At 46.8% G+C, this 25,112-nt stretch overlaps 1 protein-coding gene across 1 annotated transcript; it reads left to right on the top strand.

Moving 5' to 3' along the window:
• Positions 1-24,136, top strand: MOGAT2 (monoacylglycerol O-acyltransferase 2; the record flags this gene model as incomplete). The annotated part of the gene is made up of 6 exons (XM_080363603.1): positions 1-91; positions 8,123-8,301; positions 19,504-19,708; positions 21,161-21,335; positions 21,915-22,114; positions 23,982-24,136. 6 exons carry the CDS (start codon positions 1-3, stop codon positions 24,134-24,136), a joined length of 1,005 nt encoding a protein of 334 aa, XP_080219729.1.
• Between the last annotated feature and the right edge of the window lie 976 nt (positions 24,137-25,112).

The following is a 25,112-nucleotide window of genomic DNA, read 5'->3' as shown; positions in this document are numbered from 1 at the left end:
ATGGTCGAGTTTGCTCCTCTCTCCATACCACTGCAGAGACGGCTTCAGACGGCATCGGTGGCTCAATGGGTCTTTAGCTTCCTATGTCTAGGTAAGAGACTTCTCCTTTCCCTGAATGAGAAAAGCCAGAGCAGCTTTTGTGCCAACCCCTCCTCTCCCTGACCCCAAGGAATACCTGGGACTGAAGGTCTGGGACTGAAAGAAAGTGGCATTAAAGTCATGTTCTGGGAGCCTGCAGTGAATCCCAGGCCACGTTAGGACAAGTGATTAGCAGCAGACGTTGCACTGGCAGGTCTCTGTTTGTCTCGCTGTATGAACAGCAGTGTGGGAGGCTCTGACTCACTAAAGCAGTTCTTTTTTTTTCAATTTTTTTCTAATTTTTTCATTTTGCTTTGCTTTCTTCTCACCAGCTGATCTGAGCACGGTGACACTAGGGAAGTGCTTGTGTGTGTGTTTGTGCTTGGGTACTTCTGCTAAAGCCACTTTCAGCCTCTTCTGCTCTTTAGATTTAGTGTTTTCCTGGTCTAAGGTGCTGTCCTGCTCAGCATTTTTCATGAGAAATGCCATTCCCATGCGTGAGGGGTGGTAGGATGGGACGAGCATGGAGGATTCTGCTTTGCAACCCTAGGAACATGCACTTCACTTTATAGAGATACCCCTGCACACCCCCCAAAAAGGCATTTTTTTCCAGGAAAACCCAAGTGGGTTGGGGAACAAACACATTAGTAAACTGGGACCCAGACAAACTGATTACTGTGCTGAGGGCATTGGGTGCTAGTGGAAATGAGAGACATGCAGTTTTGTATAGGATGCATTGGTAAATAAGGAAATTTGAGACCCAGAGGCAGGTTATCTGAGAGTGCAAACTGTCTGGGGTGATTTACAGCCCATCAGGAGCCAAGTCTGCCATTGTCATGCCAATTCTTAATCTCAGATGGGATCCCTGTAAAGCTTCTGCTTTATTGTAGCAGAGCAGCTGTTGGCTAGACCCAGTACACAAAGGCAGCAGATCTTTGTGTAAATATGGGTCTTGACACATAAGCATCTCCAAAAAAATACCTACGAAGAAATGATAGGCTATGCTTCAGAGCTTCGTTAAGTTTCTGAGATGTCTGCATCCAAACTCTTCCACAGACCTGGGACTGAGTGGCCACCTCTGCACCAGTACCTGGTGGGCTGGAACACTGGGACATACTGTTCCAGATGGTGAAGCTGTTTGCATGCTTCTTGGCATAGGTTTAATAGAATCACATCATTTATAGAATCATAGAATGTCCTCAGTTAGAAGGGACCCACAGGACCATCGGAGTCCAACTCCTGTCCCTGCACAGGGCATCCCCACAGTTCACACCGTGTGTCTGAGGACGTTGTCCAGTCTCTTCTTGAACACTGTCAGGCTTGGGGCCGTGACACCTCCCTGGGGAGCCTGTTCAGTGTCCAGCACCCTCTGGGTGAAGAACCTTTTCCTAATGTTTGGTCCATGGGTTTGGCTCCATGGTAACATGGAGCTATTCCAAATGCAGGCTCTGCCTCCTCTGGGGAAATAGAATTTGCTCTGAATGAGGATGAGACCCAAACCCACACCTCCTCTATAACTGGCCTTCCAGATATTAGTCTTTTCCTGGAACAGTTTTACTTTGATTTTGTGTGTGTGTGTGTGGTACAATCTGAAACTGAAAACGGTTAAGAATTGCTATAAGAAAAGCATTAGAAAGGTGATAACCAAACCTTGTGGAGTGATTCCAGCTGGTTTGATTCATTTTACAGAGTTTCTTTAAGCCTACCTTTCCACCCAAAACCTCCCGGTTTAACAACTGTGAAAGCTTGATGCCAAGGGGCACCCTTAATTTCATCCCACAAGCTGCGAAACACCTCATGCCACACTCGATTATAAACCTCGGGAGCAGAGATCAGACCTTCCATGGCCAGGTTTGCCTGCCAGCTGCTTCTTTTTCTCTGAGACAGCCTTGTGCTTCTGCTGCCAGAAAAGGGCTCCCAAAACCACACGCTCAGCCGCTGCCAGACATTTGCAGACCAGTGGCAGGCAGCTGTTGCTATGGTTGTGCAAATGCATCTCCCGAGAAGCCAAGCGCCAGGCGAGGGGCTCATTCATTCTCCACGGGGCGCTGGATGAATGCGGCAGCTCGACCTTGGTGCTGGCAGGGGCTCTGCTGTAGCATCTCTCACAACAGGCAGGCATTGTCCACCGTGTTGGTTTTCCTGAGGATGCTCCTGGCAAGGGCAATGAGACAAAAAGTGCCATTTGCTTGAGATGCTGACAGCTGCTGGAAGGAGAGTGCACAGTGCAGAATAGAATCATAGAATCATAGAATTATAGAACTATACGATAGTTTGGGTCGAAGGGACCTTCCAAGCTCATCCAGTGCCACCCCTGCCATGAGCAGGGATATCTTCACCAGCTCAGGTTGCTCAGAGCCCCGTCCAGCCTGGCCTGGGATGTCTCCAGGAATGGGGCATCCACCACCTCTCTGGCCAACCTGGATCAGGCTCTCACAACCCTCATTGTAAAACATTCCTTCCTTATAATTAATCTAAATCTCCCCTCTTTTAGTTTAAAACCATCACCCCTTGTCCTGTTGCAACAGATCCTGCTCAAAAGTCTGTCCCCATCTTTCTTCTTGGCCACTTTTAAGTCCAGAAAGGCCACAGTAAGGTCTCCCCAGAGCTTCTCTTCTCCAGCTGAACACCCCAACTCTCTCAGCCTGTCTCCCAGCAGAGCTGTTCCAGCCTCGCATCATTCCTGTGGCTCCTCTGGCCCCTCTCCAGCAGGTCCATGTGTGTCCTGTGCTGAGGACCCAGAGCTGGAACAGCACTGCAGGGGGGTCTCACCAGAGCGGAGCAGAAGGACAGGATCAAAGGATGGGTTGCAAAGCATGGACTAAGGACTCCATTGCAGGACCACAGTACTGACCAGTGCTTCCTTCTAATACAGTGGAGTCAGGCTTCTGCAGGGCAACAAAATCAGCAAGTTGGTGACCAGACCTGCTACACTGCTTCCTGCTGCCTCTCTCATTCCTGTTCTGCATGGACTTGAGCGTGGGCATCTATCCAGACACACCATGCAGAAGACACAGGGAATTACAGGCCTGTCAATCTAGCCTCCATGCCTGGCCACATCAGGGAGCAGATTCTGCTGGAAACTATGCCACAGCACATAGAAAATAAGGGGATGCTTGACGACAGCGAACATGGCTTCACTATGGGCATTAATAGATAAGGGAAGGGCAACTGACACCATCTCTCTGGAGTGGAGCGAGTTGAGAGAAGGGAACGGAGCTGGTGAGGGGCTGGAGCACAAGTGTGATGGAGCGGCTGAGGAACCTGGGGGGTTCAGCTGGAGAACAGGAGCTGAGGAGAGACCTTCTGATCTCTGAACTGCCTGAAAGGGGCTTGGAGCCAGGGGGGTCGGGCTCTGCTCCCCAGGAACAAGCGCCAGGAGCAGAGGAAACGGCCTCAAGTTGCATCAGGGGAGGTTGAGGTTGGATGTGGGGAACAATTTCTTCCCCAAAGGGCTATGGGGCATTGGAACAGGCTGCCCAGGGCAGTGGTGGAGTCACCATCCCTGGAGGGGTTGAACAGATGGAGATGGGGTTCTCAGGGACGTGGGTTAGTGCTAGAGCTGGGTTAATGGTTGGACTTGATGATCTTGAGGGTCTTTTCCAACCAAAATGATTCTATGGTTCTACCACTAGTGCAAAACATTTGACACTGTTCCCCATGATATCCTTGGAGTTGGAACTAGATGATCTTCAAGGTCCCTTCCAGCCCAAACCATGATATGGCTATATGATGATTCTGCAATAAGTGCAGGGCTGAACCCCCATTGCCAGGACAGGAGCCCTATAGATGCCACCTCTGCAGATCCAGCGTATGGCAACCAGCCTTTGAACCCTTTCAATCAGCAAGGTTGGCTCAAAGGGCACACGGTGCCAACGTGAGTCGGGTCCCCTTGTCAGTTGAGCGTAGTCCACAGCTTGGGATAGCCTGGCCGAGCTGCCAGGCTTGGCTTGGCACAGGATCTCTGCAGGCTGTCACTATAAGCGACTGGGCTGGCACTGGGGACCTCAACAACGTGCATCTTGCAAACCCTCCTGACAGCTGCGATACGAGTCTGACTCACTCTGGGCCTGCTGTGATATCAAAAATCTATTTCTAAAGGTTGCTGTTTTCCTTATTTCAGGTTGAATGAGAAATGCTGGCTTAGCAGCAATGTTGGCCACTGCAGCACTTTGATGGGACATGGTCCCTGTTTCGACTTGACCAGAAAAGTTCTCCATGCACTTCTAGTCTGCAGTTCACTTGGAGCCTGTGGCATATATGTGTTCCATGATATGCCCATATTTTGACCAGGGAGGGACTTGCAGCTCACAAAAAAAGCTACTTAACGCAAGATGCCAACCACCAAACACCATTTTTGCTCTTTCTCTGAGGGACCCCAGCCCAGGAAGCCACTTGGCCTGAGAGGGGATCAAAGAAAGCCATCACATCCACATGGAGACATTCTCTGGAGAAAATTAGTCTGACACCCCTGATTTAGGATCTGTATGGAACTTCTCTTCTTGTTAAGCGTGCTGTGGGTTTGGTTGTAGTTTGAAAAGGTTCATTTTCCATGAGTAGAGAGCACAGTAGCTTATCTCAGCCCAGCCCCGTATTCTCTGGCTATTTTCAGATCACTGAAATGACGTGACAGCGAAGACATGCATGATGCCCTTAGATCTCCTCCTGCAGCCCATAGTGATATTTGCCTTGAAAGGGCGCTTTGTAAGGGCTTAATCCATTTTATAACAATTTAGCATGTGCAGCTGGGCTGCCTCACAAGGGTCCAGACCTGCAAGAGAGAAGACATAAGGATCATATCTGTTTGCAACTGCATCTCCAAACCTGTTTTTCCCTCCTGAATGTACAAGCACATGTAGCCACAGAATCATAGAGTCATAGAATCATAGAATAGTTCGGGTTGGAAGGGACCTTCAAAGCTCATCCAGTGCCACCCCTGCCATGAGCAGGGACATCTTCACCTGATCAGGTTGCTCAGAGCCCTGTCCATCCACCACCTCTCTGGGCAATCTGGGCCAATATACTAAAGGTAATTCCCCCCTCCTTTCCCTTAAAGAATACTGTAGATGCAGCAAGGCAGAGCCATCTTACAATCACATCTCAATGCCATTTTTGTGTCTGATGTGCCTGCAGTCCCCATCCTCACAATGGAGAGATTGTCCAAGCTGGGGGTTGGAACTAGATGGCCTTCAAGGTCCCTTCCAACCCACACCTTTCTGTGATTCTAAGGTGGAGAGCTTGTCTGGCTTTGCAGAGCCCCAGCAGCCAGTGGGGTTCAAAAATGGGTTTCTAATGAAGTGGATACTTTCATGTTTACCCCTGTCCCCATCAAGATACAGACTGCCATCTCTTCCAGTGGTGTTTCCAAGACCTGACAATACTTCACAGATTGTGGGCACAATGATCTGTAGGTAGGGTGGAGTTTGGCCCCAGAATGGAAATATCTGCTGAGGTTCCCTGGCCAAATACCCAATGCCATTTTCGTGATATCCTTTAAAGTGTTTGCCTGGCAGGTAGCCCAAAGAACAGTTATTTGTGGCAAAGCAGGTTCTGAGGGAAATATGGACCTCATCTGGGCAGCTCTGAGGTGATCTCTAGTCCAGGGAGGGACAGGCAAGAAACCCTTGTTGTTCCTCATTTCCTCTTGGGATTCCCCTCAAGGGAAGAAAGCAGTAATTATGGGGAACATAATTTAACTGTACACTTTCTGGAAGTTTCCTGTCTTTTTAGTCCCCTCCACAGAAACTTTGAGACTAAGAATCCACACAAGAACACAGATATGCTTCTTTCCCACAGAAACTGGTACACTGTCAGATTTTACAAAAGAAAAAGTCTTAAGGTTAAGCGAAGTTCACTGTATGCAAATTCTGCCTGGCAAAATAAAAGCTGAATTGGAAATGAATTAAAGGAGTAATTAATAATTATATTATTGCAAGATAAAGCCTCACTTGGATGATAAGTATATGGATTTGGACCAGAACAACTCCTTCCTTTTGTAGAATGTACTTTGAGCTTTGCACAGTGTGATAAAAAAGAGAACTAAGGGTTGCACAGTTTTGCAGAGGACCTGATGAGCTGGCTCCCAGGTGCAGTAAAATTGCAACCTCTGCGTTGTCCCTCAAGTGGTGTTTATGTGTCATGTGGACCCTGGAGCTTCATTTCGTGCTGAATCCTATTTTCCTTGAGAGTTTTAAAGGCTGTGTCTATGTCATTTGAGAAGAGTAGCACGAGGTATGAGCAGTGGTTTGTTCTGACCTGGAGGATGTGCTGCAGGTTTGACCTGTTGCTCTGCAGAAAGCTGCAGCATTTCCCCATGTATGATCTATTTGAAGGCAGGAAGGCTCTACAGAGTGATGTGGACCAGCTGGATCGATGGGCAGAGGCCTTGCCCAGGTGGCCAAGAGGCCACCAGCATCCTGGCTGGTACCAGCACTGGTGTGGCCAGCAGGCCCAGGGCAGTTACCGTCCCTGTGCTGGGACCTGGGGAGGACAAACCTCGAATCCTGGGGGCAGTTTTGGGCCCCTCAGAACAAGAAAGGCCTTGAGGTGCTGGAGCAAGTTCAGAGAAGGGGATCATGTGTTCCCCTCCAGTGCGGGTTCAGGAAAGACTCAGAATTTGCAGGAGTAGAAATAGATCTTGACTACAAACCAGACTTACTTATATGTCCTTAAGTAAAAGAAAGCAGAAGGTGCAAAGAGGTCTTAACTGAGAGCATCGTGTACCTCCCCTCTGATAGCCCTTAGCTGAGATGAGCTGGAGAAAGCAGGTGCCAAGTGACTCCCAAAGATGAAAATCCAGGTCTCAGAGGATGAAGGCATGGGTGTATCTATCTCAGAGCTGAAGCTGAACAGGGCATCTCCAACCTCATGTCCTTAAGCCCTGTGTTCTGCATCTGTAATAAAGACTCAAAGAAGAACAAAATATATAGCTCATCACACCATAAGCTGCAGAAGGCAAAGGGCTTGGATGAATTGTTGTGGGTTTGTTTTTTTTAGCTCAGTCTCCCCCATCCCAGACAACACCAAGGCTTCCAGAGGGACAAATGGAAAGGACACAACTCTTCCCAGGCACTTTAGAGGGCATCTGCTTCACCAGGTGACAGCTTGGTGGCCATTGGTGCTTCTCAGTCTGTAGACAGAGTTGGGCTTGGATGGGGTTTGATGTACCAAGTGATGCTTCTTTGCACACAGACTTTTCTTTTCTTGTTCCCGTGCCAAAACACAGAGCATGAAGGAGATGGGAGGTGGAGGAAAAAGCTGAGCACTGTCTGGAAGCAGCTCAGAAAAGTCTTTAATGACCTGGGAATGTCCCAAGTCATTAATGTCTTAGGGAATGGAATAGGGCATTCTTATAAAATCTGTGATGCCATCGAGTTGAAAGGACTGAAAATCCTCTAGAGGCCAAGATTATTGTTGATAATGGACCCGAGAAATGCAGGAAAATGTCCAAAATCAATTAAAAAGAAAAACTCAATAAAGAGTAAAATCTTATATATGGGAAGATAAAAAATTAAAAATCCAAGACACAATTAAAATGGGGAATCGATAGCTCAAGACAAAGCTAACAGGGACTGCGCATACAGGGTGTAGTGCCTCACTTTGCTGATGTTGCAAAATGCCAGGTTATCATCAGGGAGTATTAACAGGAGTTTTGGGGTAGAATACTGGCATTATGGTTGCAGAGGTCAGACTGACTCCAGAGAAAAGCTGGACAGCAAAGGGACAGAGATCAATGAGGACCCTCTGGATGTATTGAGGTCCACGAATCTTGTGAGAAGAGGGGGTCATGGTGGCCTTTGTAGAAAAAGGTGGTTGCTGCAAGGATAGTGCTTGGTTGCTCTCCAGATTCCTGGGGCGGATAGGAAATAAACCGCCTCTTTACATCAAAGGTATCTTCACAGTGATTAAATAATTCAGCAGCAAACCCAGTGAAGCCTTGGGGTCCATCCCAGGTCCAAACAGACCGGGTCCCTTCAGTTGAATTGTTCTTACCCCAACACACACCTAACCCGACTGCCAATTCACTTCTTGGCTTTTCTCTCAGCACAGTGCTGCACCGCTGCCTTCATCACCCTCTTCTTCACCCGATTTTGGCTGCTCAGTGCCCTCTACGCTGCATGGTGGTTCCTAGACAGGGAACAACCCAGAAGAGGCGGGAGGAGGATCCATGCCATGCAGAACAGTGTGGTCTGGAGGTACATGAAGGACTATTTCCCCGTCACGGTAAGTGCCACTGATCCCATTGGCTTTTAAGATATTCAGGGACCAACTTTGAACTTGCTGTCTGGAGGCCAGCAGTCCTGGCGTTGGACATCAGTGTTGAAGGACTGAGGCAGGATGGTCTTCCCAGCTCTCAGATTACTGCAAAACCCAGAAAAAATATAAACCCACCGTTTTCACAACCACATCGTTTAACCATCTGAATTCATGCACGCATTTAATATTGGTGCATTCCAGCAGTTCAGAAAAATCTCCCCTTGCTTGTTTTGCCATGTGCATATTGTGACACTTCTAGTCTTCAGGTTGCTCAGCATTTGCCCAGTAGACACAAAGCCAAGTTTTGACCAAAATCCAAATGGCTCTGGTGCCCTGTTAAGTCAGCATCCCCTTCTGCTCAGGAAAAGGCTGAGTGGGTGTGTACGGGGCAGAGTTGCTGATCCACTGAGAAGGACATCTGTGACATTTCCAGATTTCCTTTAATCATAGAATCATAGAATCATTTTGGTTGGAAAAGACCCTCAAGATTTTTGAGCCCAACCATAACCCAACACTGTCACTAAATCATGTCCCTAAGAACCTCATCTGTGTGTTCAAACCCTCCAGGGATGGTGACTCCAGCACTGCCCTGGGCAGCCTGTTCCAATGCCCAACAGTCCTTTGGGGAAGAAATTGTTCGCCACATCCGACCTCAACCTCCCCTGATGCAACTTGAGGCCGTTTCCTCTGCTCCTGGCGCTTGTTCCTGGGGAGCAGAGCCCGACCCCCCCTGGCTCCAAGCTCCTTTCAGGCAGTTCAGAGATCAGAAGGTCTCCCCTCAGCTCCTGTTCTCCAGCTGAACCCCCCAGGTCCCTCAGCTGCTTGCTGTCTCTCATAAGACTTGTGCTCTAAATACAGCAGGTCTTTGACCTGGCTTTATCTGGTATCCCCTTGGCATGGCATGAATGCACAAAACAGTACAAAATCCTTCTTCAGAGCCATCACGAGTCAATACAAATCTAAGTAATGCAGCAGAAGAGTTCATGGGCCATGCAAAGGAGTGAGTTTCTAGGGTATACCAGTCTATGGGAACTGCATTTCCAAGTTGCCTCTCTACAAGACTATCCATCAGAGTAGGTTCACCTTGCGTGCATTCTACCACCATTGAGTTTCTTTGCTCAAAGGCATGGTGGAAAGTGATGCTGAGAACTCACCATGAGTTATTTTATGGCTAGTCTGAGAGCTTAACTTGTGATTTAAGGGCTTCTGGATGAACTTCAAAGCAAGGCCCCCAGAAGGTATATAATAGTCTTCTGGGAAGGAATGGAAACACATCCCAGGAGAGCCTGTGGTGAGTTTTACCATAAAGGACAGGTAATATTTTATGATGTTTAATAGGAAACACCGAGTGGGTTCCCAATAAATTATTCTCAAAGTTGCCTTAGAAAGCACTAGAATTGCTATGAGCTATTCATGTGGCTGTGATGATCATATGCAGTATATATCCTGTAAATTATTTTTAGCCATAAGCCACTGTTTTAGCAGCATTGGACCATTTCTTCCGCTAAAACTTAGCCCAGTAACACTTCTTCTCCTGTCCTTTTGTAAGGCGATGCACCCCCCCCACCCCGCCCCGAATGCCACACTGCATTGTCTGTCTGTCTTTCCCTCCCTGGGTGCCACTGTCAGGCAGTGAGGACCTGACAGGAGGACCAGTAAGACCAGTAGAGGGAGCATGTATACTGGGTTTGGCTGCAGCTCACTGGGTGAAGACAGGGAGGGTTGGATGGAGCCTTTCTTTCCACTGGGCTGTGAGAAGTCAGAGGGGGCACTGCAAAACGACAGAGGAAAACAAAAATGTAACTAAAAGGGTATTATAACCAAGCAATCACATAATATTATTTCCCTAAAATATTTTCTCGGTTTTCAACATTATTTTGCTCAAGGACTTTATAAGCCAGAGTATAGAATTTATCCACTCTTGCTGAATGATTCTGCTACCTTTTGTCAGCTCAAGAGTGTGGAAGAACACTTGGTATCCCCAGCATCCCACAGCAAGGAGCTCACCAGCTGAACCACACAGTGTGAAGATTACCCTGCTCATTTCACTAGAAACTCCCTGGTTAGCCCAAGCAAATCCTGTCCCACCTAGCCATGCCACTCCAGGTTTTATACTCTGTTATATCCCACATTTGCCAGCTTATTTTCCCACCAAAAAAATAAATCCAAGTGTGTTTACTTCCTTGAACTGAAGGTATTTAATTTTATACTGCAGAACATGGGCTGTTTTGTTCCTAGCAAAGTGGAAGTTAAGCACTGTAAATATTGCTTTAACTGTCCTGTAAACTGCGCTCATGATAAACTAAGCTGAGCTTTTGGTCTGAGCATGCACGACTGGTTGGTCCCATGGACCTCTCACTTGCCCAAAGCCCCAGCCAGAACAGGGGCACAAGAAATGGGATTTGGGGTGACAGACAAGGTGGACAACCAGCACCCCAGGGCTGTATTTGTGTGTAGATTGAGTTCGTTCAACCCTGCAGGATTAGTCATTCTGGGAAGATTAAATGTGACTCCTAATCCTCCCAGATCCCGTCAACAAACTTAGCATGGCCAAGTACCAGCGTTTGGAGGCAGGAAGAGCTGCTTGCTATTTTATTTTAGGAATCGGCTTTAAATGCGACTTTTAAAGCATCCCTGGGCATGTTAGCTGTGGCGGAAGCAAAGAAAGGTTGAGATGAGCATCTGTTTTCCTGTTTTCCGGGAATCTGGGCAGTGTGAATTTGCACTTTGCTGCAGCGAGCGTCTGGTACATGGAAATGTTTGGGCTCTGAGCTGTGACTCTATGAAGCATGCAAGGAGCACCCTCTGCTGATATCAGCCTTGCACAAGCACCACTTTGCTGCTCGGTGTATTCCCCTTTGAGATAAGTGTATTTTAGTTAGGAGTTTGGGAGCTATAGGGTCAGGCAGGAGCTGAATGAGTTTGGGTGATTTTAAAAGAAGGATGAGGAAAAAGCACTGAGAATCTAAGGGAATGTCCAGTGCATTGCCCAGGAAAGTTATTTCTGCTTCACTCCCTTGGATTTTAAGCCTATTCTAGTCCTTCTTTTTTATACATCTTCCTGATAGGTGTGCAATACATGCCTGAGTTCAGCTGGGTCTTAATAGTGGTGGAAAATATACCAAAAGGTGCAAAATTAATCTGTTTGGGCAGGCTATGGTTGAACAGGCATGCAATGATGTCTGCTGTGAGTTGATGTTGCCTCCAGAGACATTTTGGATACCTTGGACTGCTCTACCTATACTATGTTCATCCAAAAGTCAATAATATGTCTGCCACTGCCAGGTCTCTATCAAAACCTTTATTTTCATTCATAGAATAATACAATCATTTTGGCTGGAAAAAACACGTAAGATTGACTCCAGCCATAACCTAAATCTAGCACTAAACCATGTCCCTAAGAACCTTGTATACATGTCTCTTAAGCCCCTTCACAGATGGTGACTCCACCACTGCTCTGGGCAGCTTGTTCAACCCTTTCCAGGAAGAAATTGTTCCCAATATTCAATCTAAATCTTTCCTGGAACAACTTGAGGCTGTTCACACAGTTTCTTCCTGGTCATTTATCAACACATCTTTATTATGAAGGATACACCCAGCGCTACAGTAAAAACAAATGTCTCTGTTGCATGGCCAAGAGAATGCACATCTTTGCTGCTTCTTCCCTCTCAGGCCCCATCCCCCCTGCCACTGTAAGACTGCTGTCACCAACATCCCTCATACAGCCAAGGTGCTCTGGTAACGTCAGCCATGGATCTTCAGAAGGTGAGGAGGGGTGTGAAATGGGGAAAGAATAAGCTTGACAAGATCCATCTCTAGTTCTCAAACAGAAGTCACTGGTTTTTCTTCCTGACTATATACTGGGGCTGGATGTTTGGCTTAGACAAGATATTTCATCTTTAGACCACATAACCTGGGTTGCAAGCTAAATATAGCAGCAGGAAGCTAAAATTGAGGTCTTAGAGGGACAAATCTTGTCTTCACGTTTTGGCATAATTCAGAACAACACCAGCAAGCACCATCTCACCAGATGTCATTGTGCTTGAGGACTTGCTGGAGTTATTTTTTTTGTTGTTAGAATAACTAAAATGAGAATTAGTTGATCCCTTGGAGCTCTGATTTGGGATGGCTCCATCCCATAGCTCATTCATTCTCATAATTATATAAATCATGAAGGGACTTATTTGAGTGTGTTGTGGTTCTGGGGATGTACAAAGTGTTGCAGAGAGGGAACAGCCCAAGTTCACATGAATCAAGCCCTACCAAGGCTTTCCATAGAAGAGTGGTATTATTTGTAACTGGGGATTTTGTGCCATGGCCCATGACATTAAATATAATTTCTGATTTTTAGCAGTCTTGGCTGTTCACTTTGCTTCCTTCTCTTGGCTCTAGGAGAGAAGAGGGGTTGTTAGGGCAAAAGCAAGACATGGCTAAATGGCCCAAAGTCCTACAAGTCCCCCAAAGCAGCAATACAAAAGAACAAGGGAAGATTCAGGTGTTTGGGAGCTGCCATGCTTATCCAGCTTTGAATGAGGGTGATGAAGTCCTATCCTAACTCAATTTAAACCTACCTGGCTGGTTAGACTGCCTGACACTTGCTGAAAACCCATCTCTGACTTGGCATTGGGTCACCTGGAGGAAACCCCAGTGCCCAAAGTCCTCTTTCTCCAGCTGTCCCTCTCAGACTTTCACCATTGCTGGGACCTAAAACCTTCCCAGCTGCTGCCAATACTCAGATGTTTTCCCTTCCTTTTGTCTCCCATCCAGACACTCTGGTGTGGGCTTCCCATTTCTCTTTGCCTTGGCATGATTTCTCCTTCTTTGGATCTCACTGGGTTTCTGGATTTCTCTGTGGGGTTTCATCCCACAGAGAATCTGGTTGCATGTTTCCTCCTGGACGAGGTGCTCTTTGGAGGTGCCTGGGTGGACAGCAAGGCACCTGAGGATTTGTTTAGGATAAAGTTGAAAGGAGGTTTGTCCTACTTAAGAGAGGATTAATCACAGAATCATAGAATAGTTTGGATTGGAATGCACCTTCAAAGGTCCTCTAGTCCAGTCCAAATGAACAATAAAACCCTTGTTCACCCTCGTTAATGTGATGTTCATCTATGTTAATTAACACAACATCCCTGAAAACAGATTTTGGGGGCAGAGAAGGTTAGAAATACAATAAAAATTCAATTTGGTAGACTTGAAATGAAGAAGGCAGAAGCTTTCTGACCAGCTTTCCTGACCACAACCTCCTCTGCTCTGTGAATGGCTGTGGGGGTGATGCCATGCAAGTCTGCATCTCCCATCACATGTTCATCCATCCCTAAGGATGCGATGTCACGGCATGTCAGTGCCCTCCCTGACTTCATGTCCCCTGGCACAGAAAGCACCATGTGGTGCCCATACTCATCTCAACTTGTTTTCATCTAATTACTCACTTAACAACATTTTAATCCCTTCAGCTCTGGGCAAACAGTGCTGGCTGGGGCCTGGGTAGGGCTTTATCTACAGGGTGTGCTGGAGCACCCAGCTCTCCAACCCTTTGTACTCGGGGAGAGTTTTATTTTCTTCAAGCTTTAGTACACCAGCATCACATGGGGAACCACCCATCCTCCCTCCTCCCGTGGTTTTGGGGCAGGACAGTCTAGTCCATAGGGGACCGCCAGGAAACCCCAGCGACATCTTGAGGAGTGAGTTAAAGCAGCCTCATTAAACCAGTGCTGAACTCCTGGGCCGAGATAGTGTCTCAGAAACCCTAATTCCAATTAGCCTAATTCCACTCCAAGATGAATTTAAAACAAAACAAACAATCAAACAACAAAACAAACACAAAAAACCCCACCAAAACAAATACCAAGTGAAGGCCACTTTAATTCCAGCTAAGAGCATCTACTTGGGATGTTAATACAGTTTAACTAATCCAGTTTAAAATCAATTTGGATTAATTTGCTTGAGATCCTTGCCAGTACATTGGCTCGTATCAGAGCTCCTGAAAGTCTGTGTGTGAGTTTCCCTAATGCAGCTGACAGTACATGGAGCAGGTCTCACCACATCTCTATGGGAGCTTAGAGAACTGGGACAGGGTTTTACTTATGTCTTAGACCCACATACATAAAATAAAAGGAGGTTAGTGCTACAGAATAATCATCGTGAGCACTGAGCAGCTGTAGCTATCCAGATATTTCTCCATGAAGGAGAAGTCTTAAGTAGACCTCACCCTTCAAAACACAAATATAAGTTAATTTGTCAGGAAGGCCAAGACCTTTGAAGGTCCTTTACAACCCAAACTATTCTATGATTCTATGATCACCCCAGATCTGGGATCTAGAAAGCCTTATAACACTTTTGACAAGGATTCATTACCACTGTCAGTGGTCAAGACCCCAACCAGCATCCCAGCCATGCCAAGGGGAAGCTCAGGGAAGACAACAAACCCATGGCTTGGTTTGGAGACCACAATCCTGAGCTGATAACAGCTCTTTCCCTTCGGACCACAGGTCATATACATTACTTTGGCACCCCTCAGACCTCTGAGATGAGGATCTGATGTTTTCTTACCAAGAAAACATTTGATGAAGCCCTTGTCTCACTTAGATGTTTATGCACAGACTGGGTTGGCTGGACCCTTAAGTCCTTAGACAATTATTAAAGGTTCAACTCATCCAGAAAGACCAAAGCAGCAAATGCCATCCAGTGGGTGTGGAAATGACACCCTGGCCAAGGCAGGAGGGAGGACAATCCCACCCCTCTGTACCTCATCCCAGGCCCCATTAAGCACTTTGGGGCTGGAGTACAGGAGAAAACTGGACTGGTGCAGAGTCAGGTATTAACTTTTCTGGCAGCCTGCGAACTGAGATTGGCCTCTGGCAGGAGGGGGAAGAAACAAATACACAGTGGGAACAATCCAGATGGGGGGATTGAGTTTCTGCTTTAAACAGTTTCCAGAAGAAGGGTGGTTTCGAGTCCGGGGGCCTGACCTACGGCATAAGAAACTTTGCCCAAGTCTCTCCTCTGCTACAGATTTCTTCTCAGTCTTGTCTTTGGTTTCTCTGTAAGTTCTGGCCAAATCATCCAAATGTGAGCAGACGCTGTGACAAAACGGTGACCTTCTCTCCCTTCCTTTGCTTCTGCCCTGAAAGGAGCCCAGTCTACAAAGCTGAAAGAGGCAAATAATTCAACTAAGTCACTAAGATGTGGTCAGTGCTGTCACAGGGGACAGCTCTTGCAGAAACATTAACCAGATCCACGAACTCCTGAGTAACCAAACAACTACCCTCTAGCTTTCCATGGCTTAGAGCAGGGGTACACAAATCACGGAATCAAACTGGCTGAGGCTGGAAGGGACCTCTGGAGGTCATCTGGTCCAACCTCCTGTGCTCAAGCAAGGCCACCTAGAGCTGGTTGCCCAGAACCATGGCCAGATGGCTTTTGACTGTCTCCAAGGGTGGAGACTCCACAACCTCTCTGGGCAACCTGTGCCAGTGCTTAGTCACTCTCACAGCGAAAAAGTGTTTCCTGATGTTTGGAGGGACTATCCTGTGTTTCCATCTGTGCCCATTGCCTCTGTTCCTGTCACTGGCTGCCACTGCCAAGAGCCTGGCTCCATCCTCTTTGCATCATCCCTTCGCCTATTTATATACATTGATGAGATCCCCCTGAACCGCCTCTTCTCAAAGCTGAACTGTCCCTGTTCTTTCAGCCTTTTCTCATAGCAGAGCTGTTCCAGTCCCTCTATTAGCTTTGTGGTTCCTTTGCTCTCTCCAGTATGTCTGTGTTTCTCTTGTACTGAGGAGCCCAAAAGTGGAGCCAGCACTCCAGGTGTGGCCTCACCAGCGCTGAGCAGAGTGGAATGATGACCTCTTTCCACCTGCTGGCAATATATCTAATTCAGCCCAGGATGCAATTTGCCTGCTTTGCTGCAAGGTTCCATTGCTGGCTTGTGTTCAAATTGGTGTCCACCAGGACCCCCAGGCCCATTTCTGCCAAGCTGGGTGGCCCCCAGCATGTATTTGTGCTTCGGGTTGATCTTCCCCAGGTGCACAGCTTTGTCCTTTTACTTGTTCAACTTCATGAGGTTCCTGTCAGTCAGATACATAAGATACATAGAAGCAGATATACAAATCATGGTCAAGCTCCAAAATGCAGTGGTGGAGTCACCATCCCTGGAGGGTTGGACAGATGGAGATGAGGTTCTCAGGGACATGGGGCAGTGCCAGGGGTGGTTTATGGTTGGACTTGATGATCTTGAGGGGCTTTTCCAACCAAAATGATTCCATGATTCTATGATTCTATAATGCGCTAATGAAAAGCAAGATGAAAAATGCATTATCTGAAAACAGGTGCACACTGCAACAAATAAAATAAATCACAAGGTTATCTCAATAGAAAACTTCAAGAGAAAATGTGAACAACCAGAAATAGAGCTGGAAAGATTGCTGGTTGGTGGATGTCCAGTCCTTTGTAAGGGAACACAACCTCCCTCTTATCTTCCCTCACTTCTTATTAAAGAATCATAGAACAATTTGGGTTAGAAGGGAACTTTAACATTCACCTAATCCACCACCCCTGCCATGAGCATAAACAACCCAGCTCAGGTTGCTCAGAGCCCCATCCAGCCTGGCCTGGGATGTCTCCAGGGATGGTTCATCCACCACCTCTCTGGCCAACCTGGGTCAGGCTCTCACCACTCTCAGGGGCAACAATTTCTTCTTTACATCTAATCTGAATGTCCGCTGCTTTAGCTTAAAACTGTCACCCCTTGTCCTATTGCTACAAGCCCTACTCTTCATTTTTTCCTCTCCTTTCATTGTGGTGAGCACCAAGGCAGCAGCTGAATGTCTCCTGGTAGTGTTTTTATGGATGTTTGGCACCTTAGCACACGTGAACTGTCTCCCTGAAGCAGTTTGCACAGCTCAGTGGATACGCTGACTTCAGCTCTTCATTAGCAAGGAGGGCAGTGTGATCTTGGGGTGCACCCAAGCATTGAGACTGTTCTCACCCCTGCCTTCTTGTCACCCCATGCACACACAGCCAGAGATTTACTGGTTTCCAACACACTCGAGCATCTTGCCTCCCTGCTTATAAATCACGTGAAGATGAAAGGCTGTTTGGAAGCCGAAGATGAACGCAGGAAACATTGATGCAAGCTGAGATTACTCCAAAATGAGCAAATGGTGGCAGGGGCCCTGGGCACTTAGTAATTCAAACATCTGCCCCTCTTCGTGCCGCGGCACCTCCGCACCTGGGCAGCGGTGGGACTCTTGTTTGTCCATTCCCCTCATTAGGAGCAGGCGCTTGAATGGGCACATGTGTACAGTCAACAGTGCCTTAGGACAGATGGGAAATTAGCCATGATGTAAGAAAGTAAAATACACCCTCATGATTAAGCTGCGGTTCTGGCTGCTTCTAGGAAAAACATGCACCATTAGCTGCTCCCTGAGTGTGGACAGGAGTGGGGTTCTCAGAAGGCTGATGCACCATAGGTCTTGGGTTCTTTTTGTGCACAAGAGCCTGGAAATTCATGATGGCTCTGTGGTGGGTAATCTTGAGAAGATTCATGCTTTCATAGTGATGTGAACATCCTTGGCACCCACAGAAAAGTGCAGAGGCATCAGTGTTCAGTATTGACTGCTTTACCAGGGTTATTGCCAAGATTATTTGGTTTGTTCAGCCTGAAGGAGACTGAGAGTAGACCTCATCGTGGCCTACAGCTTCCTCAGAAGGGGAGGGGGAGGGGTAGAAGCTGATCTCTTCTCTTTAGTGACCAATGAGAGAACCCAAGGGAATGGCAGAAAGATGTACCAGGGGAGGTTTAGGTTGGACATGAGGAAAAGGTTCTTCACCCAGAGGTGCTGGACACTGAACAGGCTCCCCAGGGAGGTGTCACAGCCCCAAGCCTGACAGTGTTCAAGAAGAGACTGGACAACATCCTCAGACACACGGTGTGAACTGTGGGGTTGTCCTGTGCAGGGACAGGAGTTGGACTCGATGATCCTTGTGGGTTCCTTCCAACTTAGGACATTCTGTCATTCTATCATTATTCATATGGTCACTGATGTTGGCATGGCAGGGTCTTCCTGGTGACAGAGCTGGAGGGTGAGTTTATCACACCAGCCACTCTCCTCTGGGTGGTCCATAGCCAGTGCAACCCACAGAGTCCAAATCCTGGCTGTCCCTTATGTCCTTTTAATCGACCTCTCTCCTGTTGTGACCCATTCTTCCATGTTAATGGTTGGATTTGATGATCTGAAAGGTTTTTTCCAACCAAAATTATTCTCTGTTTCTATAGCATCTTCCAGCCTCCAAACCCACTTTCAGATTGGCCAAGTATTTCAGCTGGTTGCTTAGTCAGTGCTCAAGGACTGGCCACATGCTGCACTGTATCTGCAACCCATGCTGTTCGTCTCTAAAGGCTGGACACAGACGTTCCCCATTCCCTCCTCTCAGTAAAATTACAGCAACCTTGGGCAGATATCCATTGCTCTTTGATGGACACATAGATTACCTGGGAACTTAGGCACAGGCTCGATTCTTGCAGGCTTTCCATGAGGCAAAGAAAACCATCAGCTTGTTCTCTGTTAGATGCCTGGGCTCTGGATCTCACCCCACCATGTACAAAAGCATCCTTGAATCTCCTGACATGAGCTTCAGAAGGGGACAACCCTTGGTCCACACTGTGCTATTGAGCAGGGATGTGCCCCTGCACAAGACAGTAGCTTTATGTAGATGGTTACCAGAGCAATTCTTTGCTACCTTTGCTGTTCTGGGACAGAAATAATCATCCTTTTCTCACTTTTTGTTGTTGTTGTTGTTGCTTTTTTGATTGTTTGGTTGGTTGGTTTTTTTTTCCCCGTATTAGAAACTGTATTGGAGGATGTTTTAAACAAAGTAGGTTCCTAAAAGCATTTAGGCCAGCTCAAGGCAACACAAGGAATTCTGTCATTGGAAAACAACACATTGGGCCAGTGGGTGGGAGGAGATGGAAATACAGACAATGAAATACATCTCAGTGAAAAATGATTGAGTTTTTCCAGTTGGCTTTTTCCAACAGAATGCATGGTGGGTGCTAGGGACCCCCCTCCAGAAATCCCTAATCTGGTCTCCATAGCAAATGCTCCATCCTCCCACCGTGACAGCGCTAACTCATGGCCCCTTTTTTGGCTCCATCCCTGTTCCCAGCTGGTGAAGACGGCGGAACTGGACCCTCGGCAGAACTACCTGGTGGGATTTCACCCCCACGGGGTCCTGGCAGTTGGAGCCTTCATCAATTTCTGCACAGAGGCATCAGGCTTTTCCACGCTCTTCCCGGGCATCACCCCACACCTGATGATGCTCTGCTTGTGGTTTCGTGTCCCGTTCCTCAGGGACTACTTGATGAGTGGAGGTAAGAAAAGCGACAGTGTGGTCCAACGTCTCTGGCATGTGATGGGATGGGTAGGTGATTTTTTGGGGAGCAGAGACTGAAGACACCAGGGGAAGATGAGTCAAGGATCTGTTTGTCCTCATCTGTGGCTGATTGGATCCCACACATGGACACAGTTACTGGAGGTGGCACCCAAAAACTCTTTGAAGTTTAAAATTACCTTTCTAGCTGTTTGTTGTTCAACTTCATAGAGCTCAGGGCATCGTTGCACCAGGTGCTGTGTAACAGCAAAATGCAGAGCAAGTCATGAGCTGAAATGCTGACACCACCAGGGCAAACTGATCCTGTATTTCTTTCCATGAAAACAATATTCAGGCTTGAAATTGTGGTTCCCACTGAAAGAAGGAGTAAACTTATTTTTTCAAAGGTGCTGCTTGCAGGGAAACAGCATCTGCGGATAGAGGATGCAAATAGCAGCTCACACTGCTGCAAAACCGCATGCCAAGAGAAGAAGAAATTAAATAGAATAGGTAAAAATTAAATGAAAAGAGGAGAAAGGGAGTCCTGAGACATTTTTGGAGACCATCAGGAGATGACTTCCATCACCGACCAGTGGGCTTGGGACATGGCCACTTCTCCATCCAAACAGGCTCATGTCATGGGCAAGATTCAACAGACTAAACAGAAGCATCCAGATCCATCTGAGATACCCCAGGGCATTCATCACCCTGTTTTCCACATAAGCTCTGGCTCCTGCTGCTGAAAAAATATTTACATGGAGAGTGAGGAATCATAACAGTGAGATATGAGAGAATTATGGCCCAGCTGAAAGAAGCTTTAATTGCTGTAATGTGTGAGTTCGGCGCATAGCTCATTTTCAGGTCGATTGAATCCATGTGACAAAGCGGTTTTAATTTACAAATTATTTCAGCACCAGAAACAGGATTTTTTTATTTTTTTAAATCCGAACAAAATTCCTTTGTAATTTCTGAATTAAAGATTTCTAAATTTTGAAAGTAAATAACAAGGGAGCAAGCTCTGCATTAAATTCCACTTTAAATAAGCAGCATCCAGTGAAATTTGTGTGTGTTTTGACCTTAAGCAAATGTTTCACTGCCTTCAAAATTATTCAGGGTTGGACATGGTTTCATCTGACAACAAACCAAAACAGATTTCCCTGGGGCTTAAGTGCCGCTAGTTCTCAGTCTACTTTTTTTCCTAACATTTTTTTCTGTTTCTCACTTCTGGGCCAGACAGCAAAGGGATAATTGTATATTCACACAACAGATCTGTTCATGAATCCAGCACTTTTCAGGGGACCTGGCCTGAAATTGCCAAAGTGTAGGAAAACTCTGAAAATAAAGTGTCTAGCACCTCTCAGGAGCTGGATAACGGAGGGAAAAAAGGTACAGAGCAAACCACACTCCTGTAGATTTTACAGATGCTCATTTTTAATTCCTCTCTGCACCCCAGGTCTGGTCTCCTCTGCCAAGGAGAGCGCATCCTATGTGCTGAAGAAGCCAGAGGGTGGGAACATGCTGGCCATCATCGTTGGTGGGGCTCAGGAGGCTCTGGATGCCCGTCCGGGATCCTGCACCTTGCTGCTGAAGAACAGGAAGGGATTTGTCCGCCTGGCCATCCAGCACGGGTGATGCAGGGAATGGGGTCAAGAGGCACCTGGGGCTGGTTAATGGGGTGTTCCTGCTGATTTTGGAGAAGGAAGGGAAGGTGTTTTGTGGTGGGCTTTGCTAATCCAGAGTGTCCAGAGGAAGGCCATGAAGTTGGTGAAGGGTTTGGAGAGGAAGCTGCATGAGGAGGGCACAAAGTCACTTGGTCTGTTCAGCCTGGAGAAGGGGAGATTGAGAGGAGACAGGTGTCGATCTCTTCTCTCTGGTGACCAATGACAGAACCCAAGGGAATAGCAGGAAGATGTGCCAGGGGAGGTTTAGGTTAGACATGAGGAAAAGGTTCTTCACCCAGAGGGTGCTGGACACTGAACAGGCTCCCCATGGAGATGTCACGGCCCCAACCTGACAGTGTTCAAGAAGAGACTGGACAACGTCCTCAGACACACGGTGTGAACTGTGGGGTTGTCCTGTGCAGGGACAGGAGTTGGACTCGATGATCCTTGTGGGTCCCTTCTAACTCAGGACATTCTACAATTCTATGATGCTATGATTCTGTGGTTCTAATCTTCATGTCCCTAACTGGATTCAACTCCTCACAGCACCCCGCTGGTCCCCTGCTTTTCCTTTGGTGAGAATGACCTCTACGATCAGGTGAACAACCCCAAGGGTTCCTGCTTGCGTTGGATCCAGCACCGGCTCCAGCAGATCATGGGCATCTCCCTTCCCCTCTTCCATGCACGAGGCATCTTCCAGTACAGCTTTGGGGTGATACCATACCGGCGACCCATCTACACTGTGGGTAAGTCCTTCCTTGGCACACTGGTTTGGAACTCTGTCTTGGTCTAAAAGCAGAGCCTTGGTCATCTGGGCTGTGCTGGACAAGCCCTGAAGCAAACATGGCCACCTCATCATTCTTTGGCCTAGAGAAGAGGATGCTCCAGGGAGACCTTACTGTGGCCTTTCCATACTAAAAAAAAAGGCCAATAAGAAAGATGGGGACAGACTTTTGAGCAAGGCCTGTTGTGATAGGACAAGGGGTGATAGTTTTAAACTAAAGGAGGGAGATTCAGGCCAGACACGAAGAAGAAATTGTTGCCCCTGAGGGTGGTGAGAGCCTGGCCCAGGTTGGCCAGAGAGGTGGTGGATGAACCATCCCTGGAGACATCCCAGGCCAGGCTGGACGGGGCTCTGAGCAACCTGAGCTGGTGAAGATGTCCCTGCTCATGGCAGGGGTGGCACTGGGGGAGCTTGGAAGGTCCCTTCAACCCAAACTATTCTGTGATTCTATGATTCTATGTTCACCCCTGTGGGATGCAGACAACTTCAATGCCAGCATGAACCACTGCAATAGTACTGGCTTAAACTTCTTCCAAGACAATTTTACAAACACAAGTAGGATAACACCTAAGCAGCTTGCAGGTTTGCTCGGTGTCCCATGCAGACACAACCACAAATCCCAACCTATTTGTATGTGAACGAGGCAAATCATTTTGACCAGAAACCATGCCCACAGGACAATACGTTTCAAAAAAGTCTGATTTTGAAGAAGTTTTCCTTGGTTTCAACAACTCCATGTTCGGCCCACCAGCGTGGCTGGTGCTCTGCGAATTGGTCTAATTAAAGAGGCTGTTTGGCAAGGTCTGAGCTCGCCCCTCTGATTAAGTTTGACAGCCAGCAATTACTTCTAATTGTTTTACAACCTGTTTGGATTGTCTCAATGGTTTTATGAGCTGTGCAGTATCACAAGAGCTCTTCATTAGTCTGATGAGGAACAGCATTACATGGTGATGAAACCCTCTGTCACTTGACAAACACAATCTGAGTAAGAGACCAGAGCGAGAGGGGTATTATATATAATAACATTATATATTATAATTATATATATGATAATATTCTATTCTATATATTATATTGTAATTACATTATAACATGTAGTGTCATATATAATTATATGTCATATAATATATACTATATGAAATAATAATATATAATGTCTATATTACATATATCATGTGATATATAATACCTCATGAACTTTCCTGTCTGCTGCAGGCACCTGATCCTGCTGCTCGTGGCTCTGGGAGACGGGAAGGGGCTTCTTCTAGTAGTAGGGATTAAATTAGTCAGATTTGCCCTTGAAAAACAGGATGATTTTCTAAAGTTAATTGGTTTACCTGGTTCCTAATAAAAATCAGAGGTTTCACTGAGGTTTTGGCCTGAGCAAAGTGGAAGCACCTCAGTTGTTAGTGTATTTAGGTAGTCTTGGGCTTCCCTGTGCCTCAGTTTTGCAATGTGCAATGTGGAAACAGTTTGGAAAATCCGCCCCAAATATTAGGATGATGTTGTCTTTATCCACAGCAGATCTGAGATGTTTGTAGGGACCGCACTGAGATTCACTACAGCTACACAGTGGGTCTTTGACATTACCCAGCTTTGCAGATGGGGAAACTGAGGCAAGGAAAGAAGCAACCTAGGACGTCTCCCTACCTCCACCTCCCAACCTTCTTGGCTGTGCTACCTCCCAAACCCCAGAACATGACTGGTCATATCAATCCATCCACCACATCCTTGGGGAGGTGGACCCCAACTCCATGCTGAGAAATGCAAAGTGTCCAAAGGGACCTAACATTGGCTCATCCTAACACCTGCGCTTTTATTTTTTCCAGTTGGGAAGCCAATTCCAGTGCAGAAGAAGTACAGACCCTCTGAGGAAGAGGTAGATGAAGTCCATCAGAAATACCTAAATGAATTGTGCAAGCTCTTTGAGGAGCACAAAGCGAAATATAACATCCCAGAGGACAGACACCTGGAATTTATATAGAGCTTCTCAAGCAAGGTGAAACCATGGAGATCAAGCTTCAAAGTTTTCTCCCGTATCTCTGGAACTATTATATTTCACAACCTCCACTTAGTCACAGTTAACATGTGGTTTGAACAGTGTAGGGAGATGGACTTGATTTTCCCAGTATTTGCATGGATTTAGGGACAGAGTTTTCAGTTTTGGTCCCTGCAGGACACATAAAAAACATAAGAAGAAGAGAAAAATCCCATCTGACCAACTCAGTGCTATTGAAACTCCGCAGCAGAAAACTCGCACTTCCAGTTTGGCTTGAAGGTCAGCTTTTCAAGATATTTCCAGGCAGAGATGAATTATCGAAAGTTCCCTTTGCATTATTTCCATTCAGAAATGGGATGATGAGCCATAATTTCTGTTTAATGCATTTTTTTTTTTTTTTTAAAATATAATTTGTCTAGATCAACACATGATCATTGTTTGCCTCGTGCTCTTAAAGTCTTTGCTTGTTCTGGGCTCTTTCTCGCCAACTGAAACACAGTTTGTGAGAAAGCTCATACTCCCAGCATGGTGCTGGGCACCCTCAGCAGCAACACAATGCTGTATCATAGAATCCCAGAATGTCAGGGATTGCAAGGGACCTGGAAAGCTCATCTAGTGCAATCCCCCCATGGAGCAGGAACACCCAGATGAGGTTACACAGGAAGGTGTCCAGGCGGGTTGGAATGTCTGCAGAGAAGGAGACTCCACAACCTCCCTGGGCAGCCTGGGCCAGGCTCTGCCACCCTCACCAGGAACAAGTTTCTTCTCAAATTTAAGTGGAACCTTTTGTGTTCCAGTTTGTATCCATTTTTCCAGTTTGTATCCCACTGGAGCAAAAGAAATAAAACATTTATAAAGGGCAAGGGCTCACCTAGAGGTTTCACCTTACCAGAGCTCCAGGAGTCCTGCTTAGAATTCTGCTGATTTAACCCCAGACATCCCTGCATTGGGACACCTTGGA

This window comes from Nesoenas mayeri (assembly GCF_963082525.1).
Source record: "Nesoenas mayeri genome assembly, chromosome: 1".
Classification (NCBI taxonomy): domain Eukaryota; kingdom Metazoa; phylum Chordata; class Aves; order Columbiformes; family Columbidae; genus Nesoenas; species Nesoenas mayeri.
Note: the sequence above shows the minus strand (reverse complement) of the source record. Positions and strands in the feature narration are given on the sequence as shown.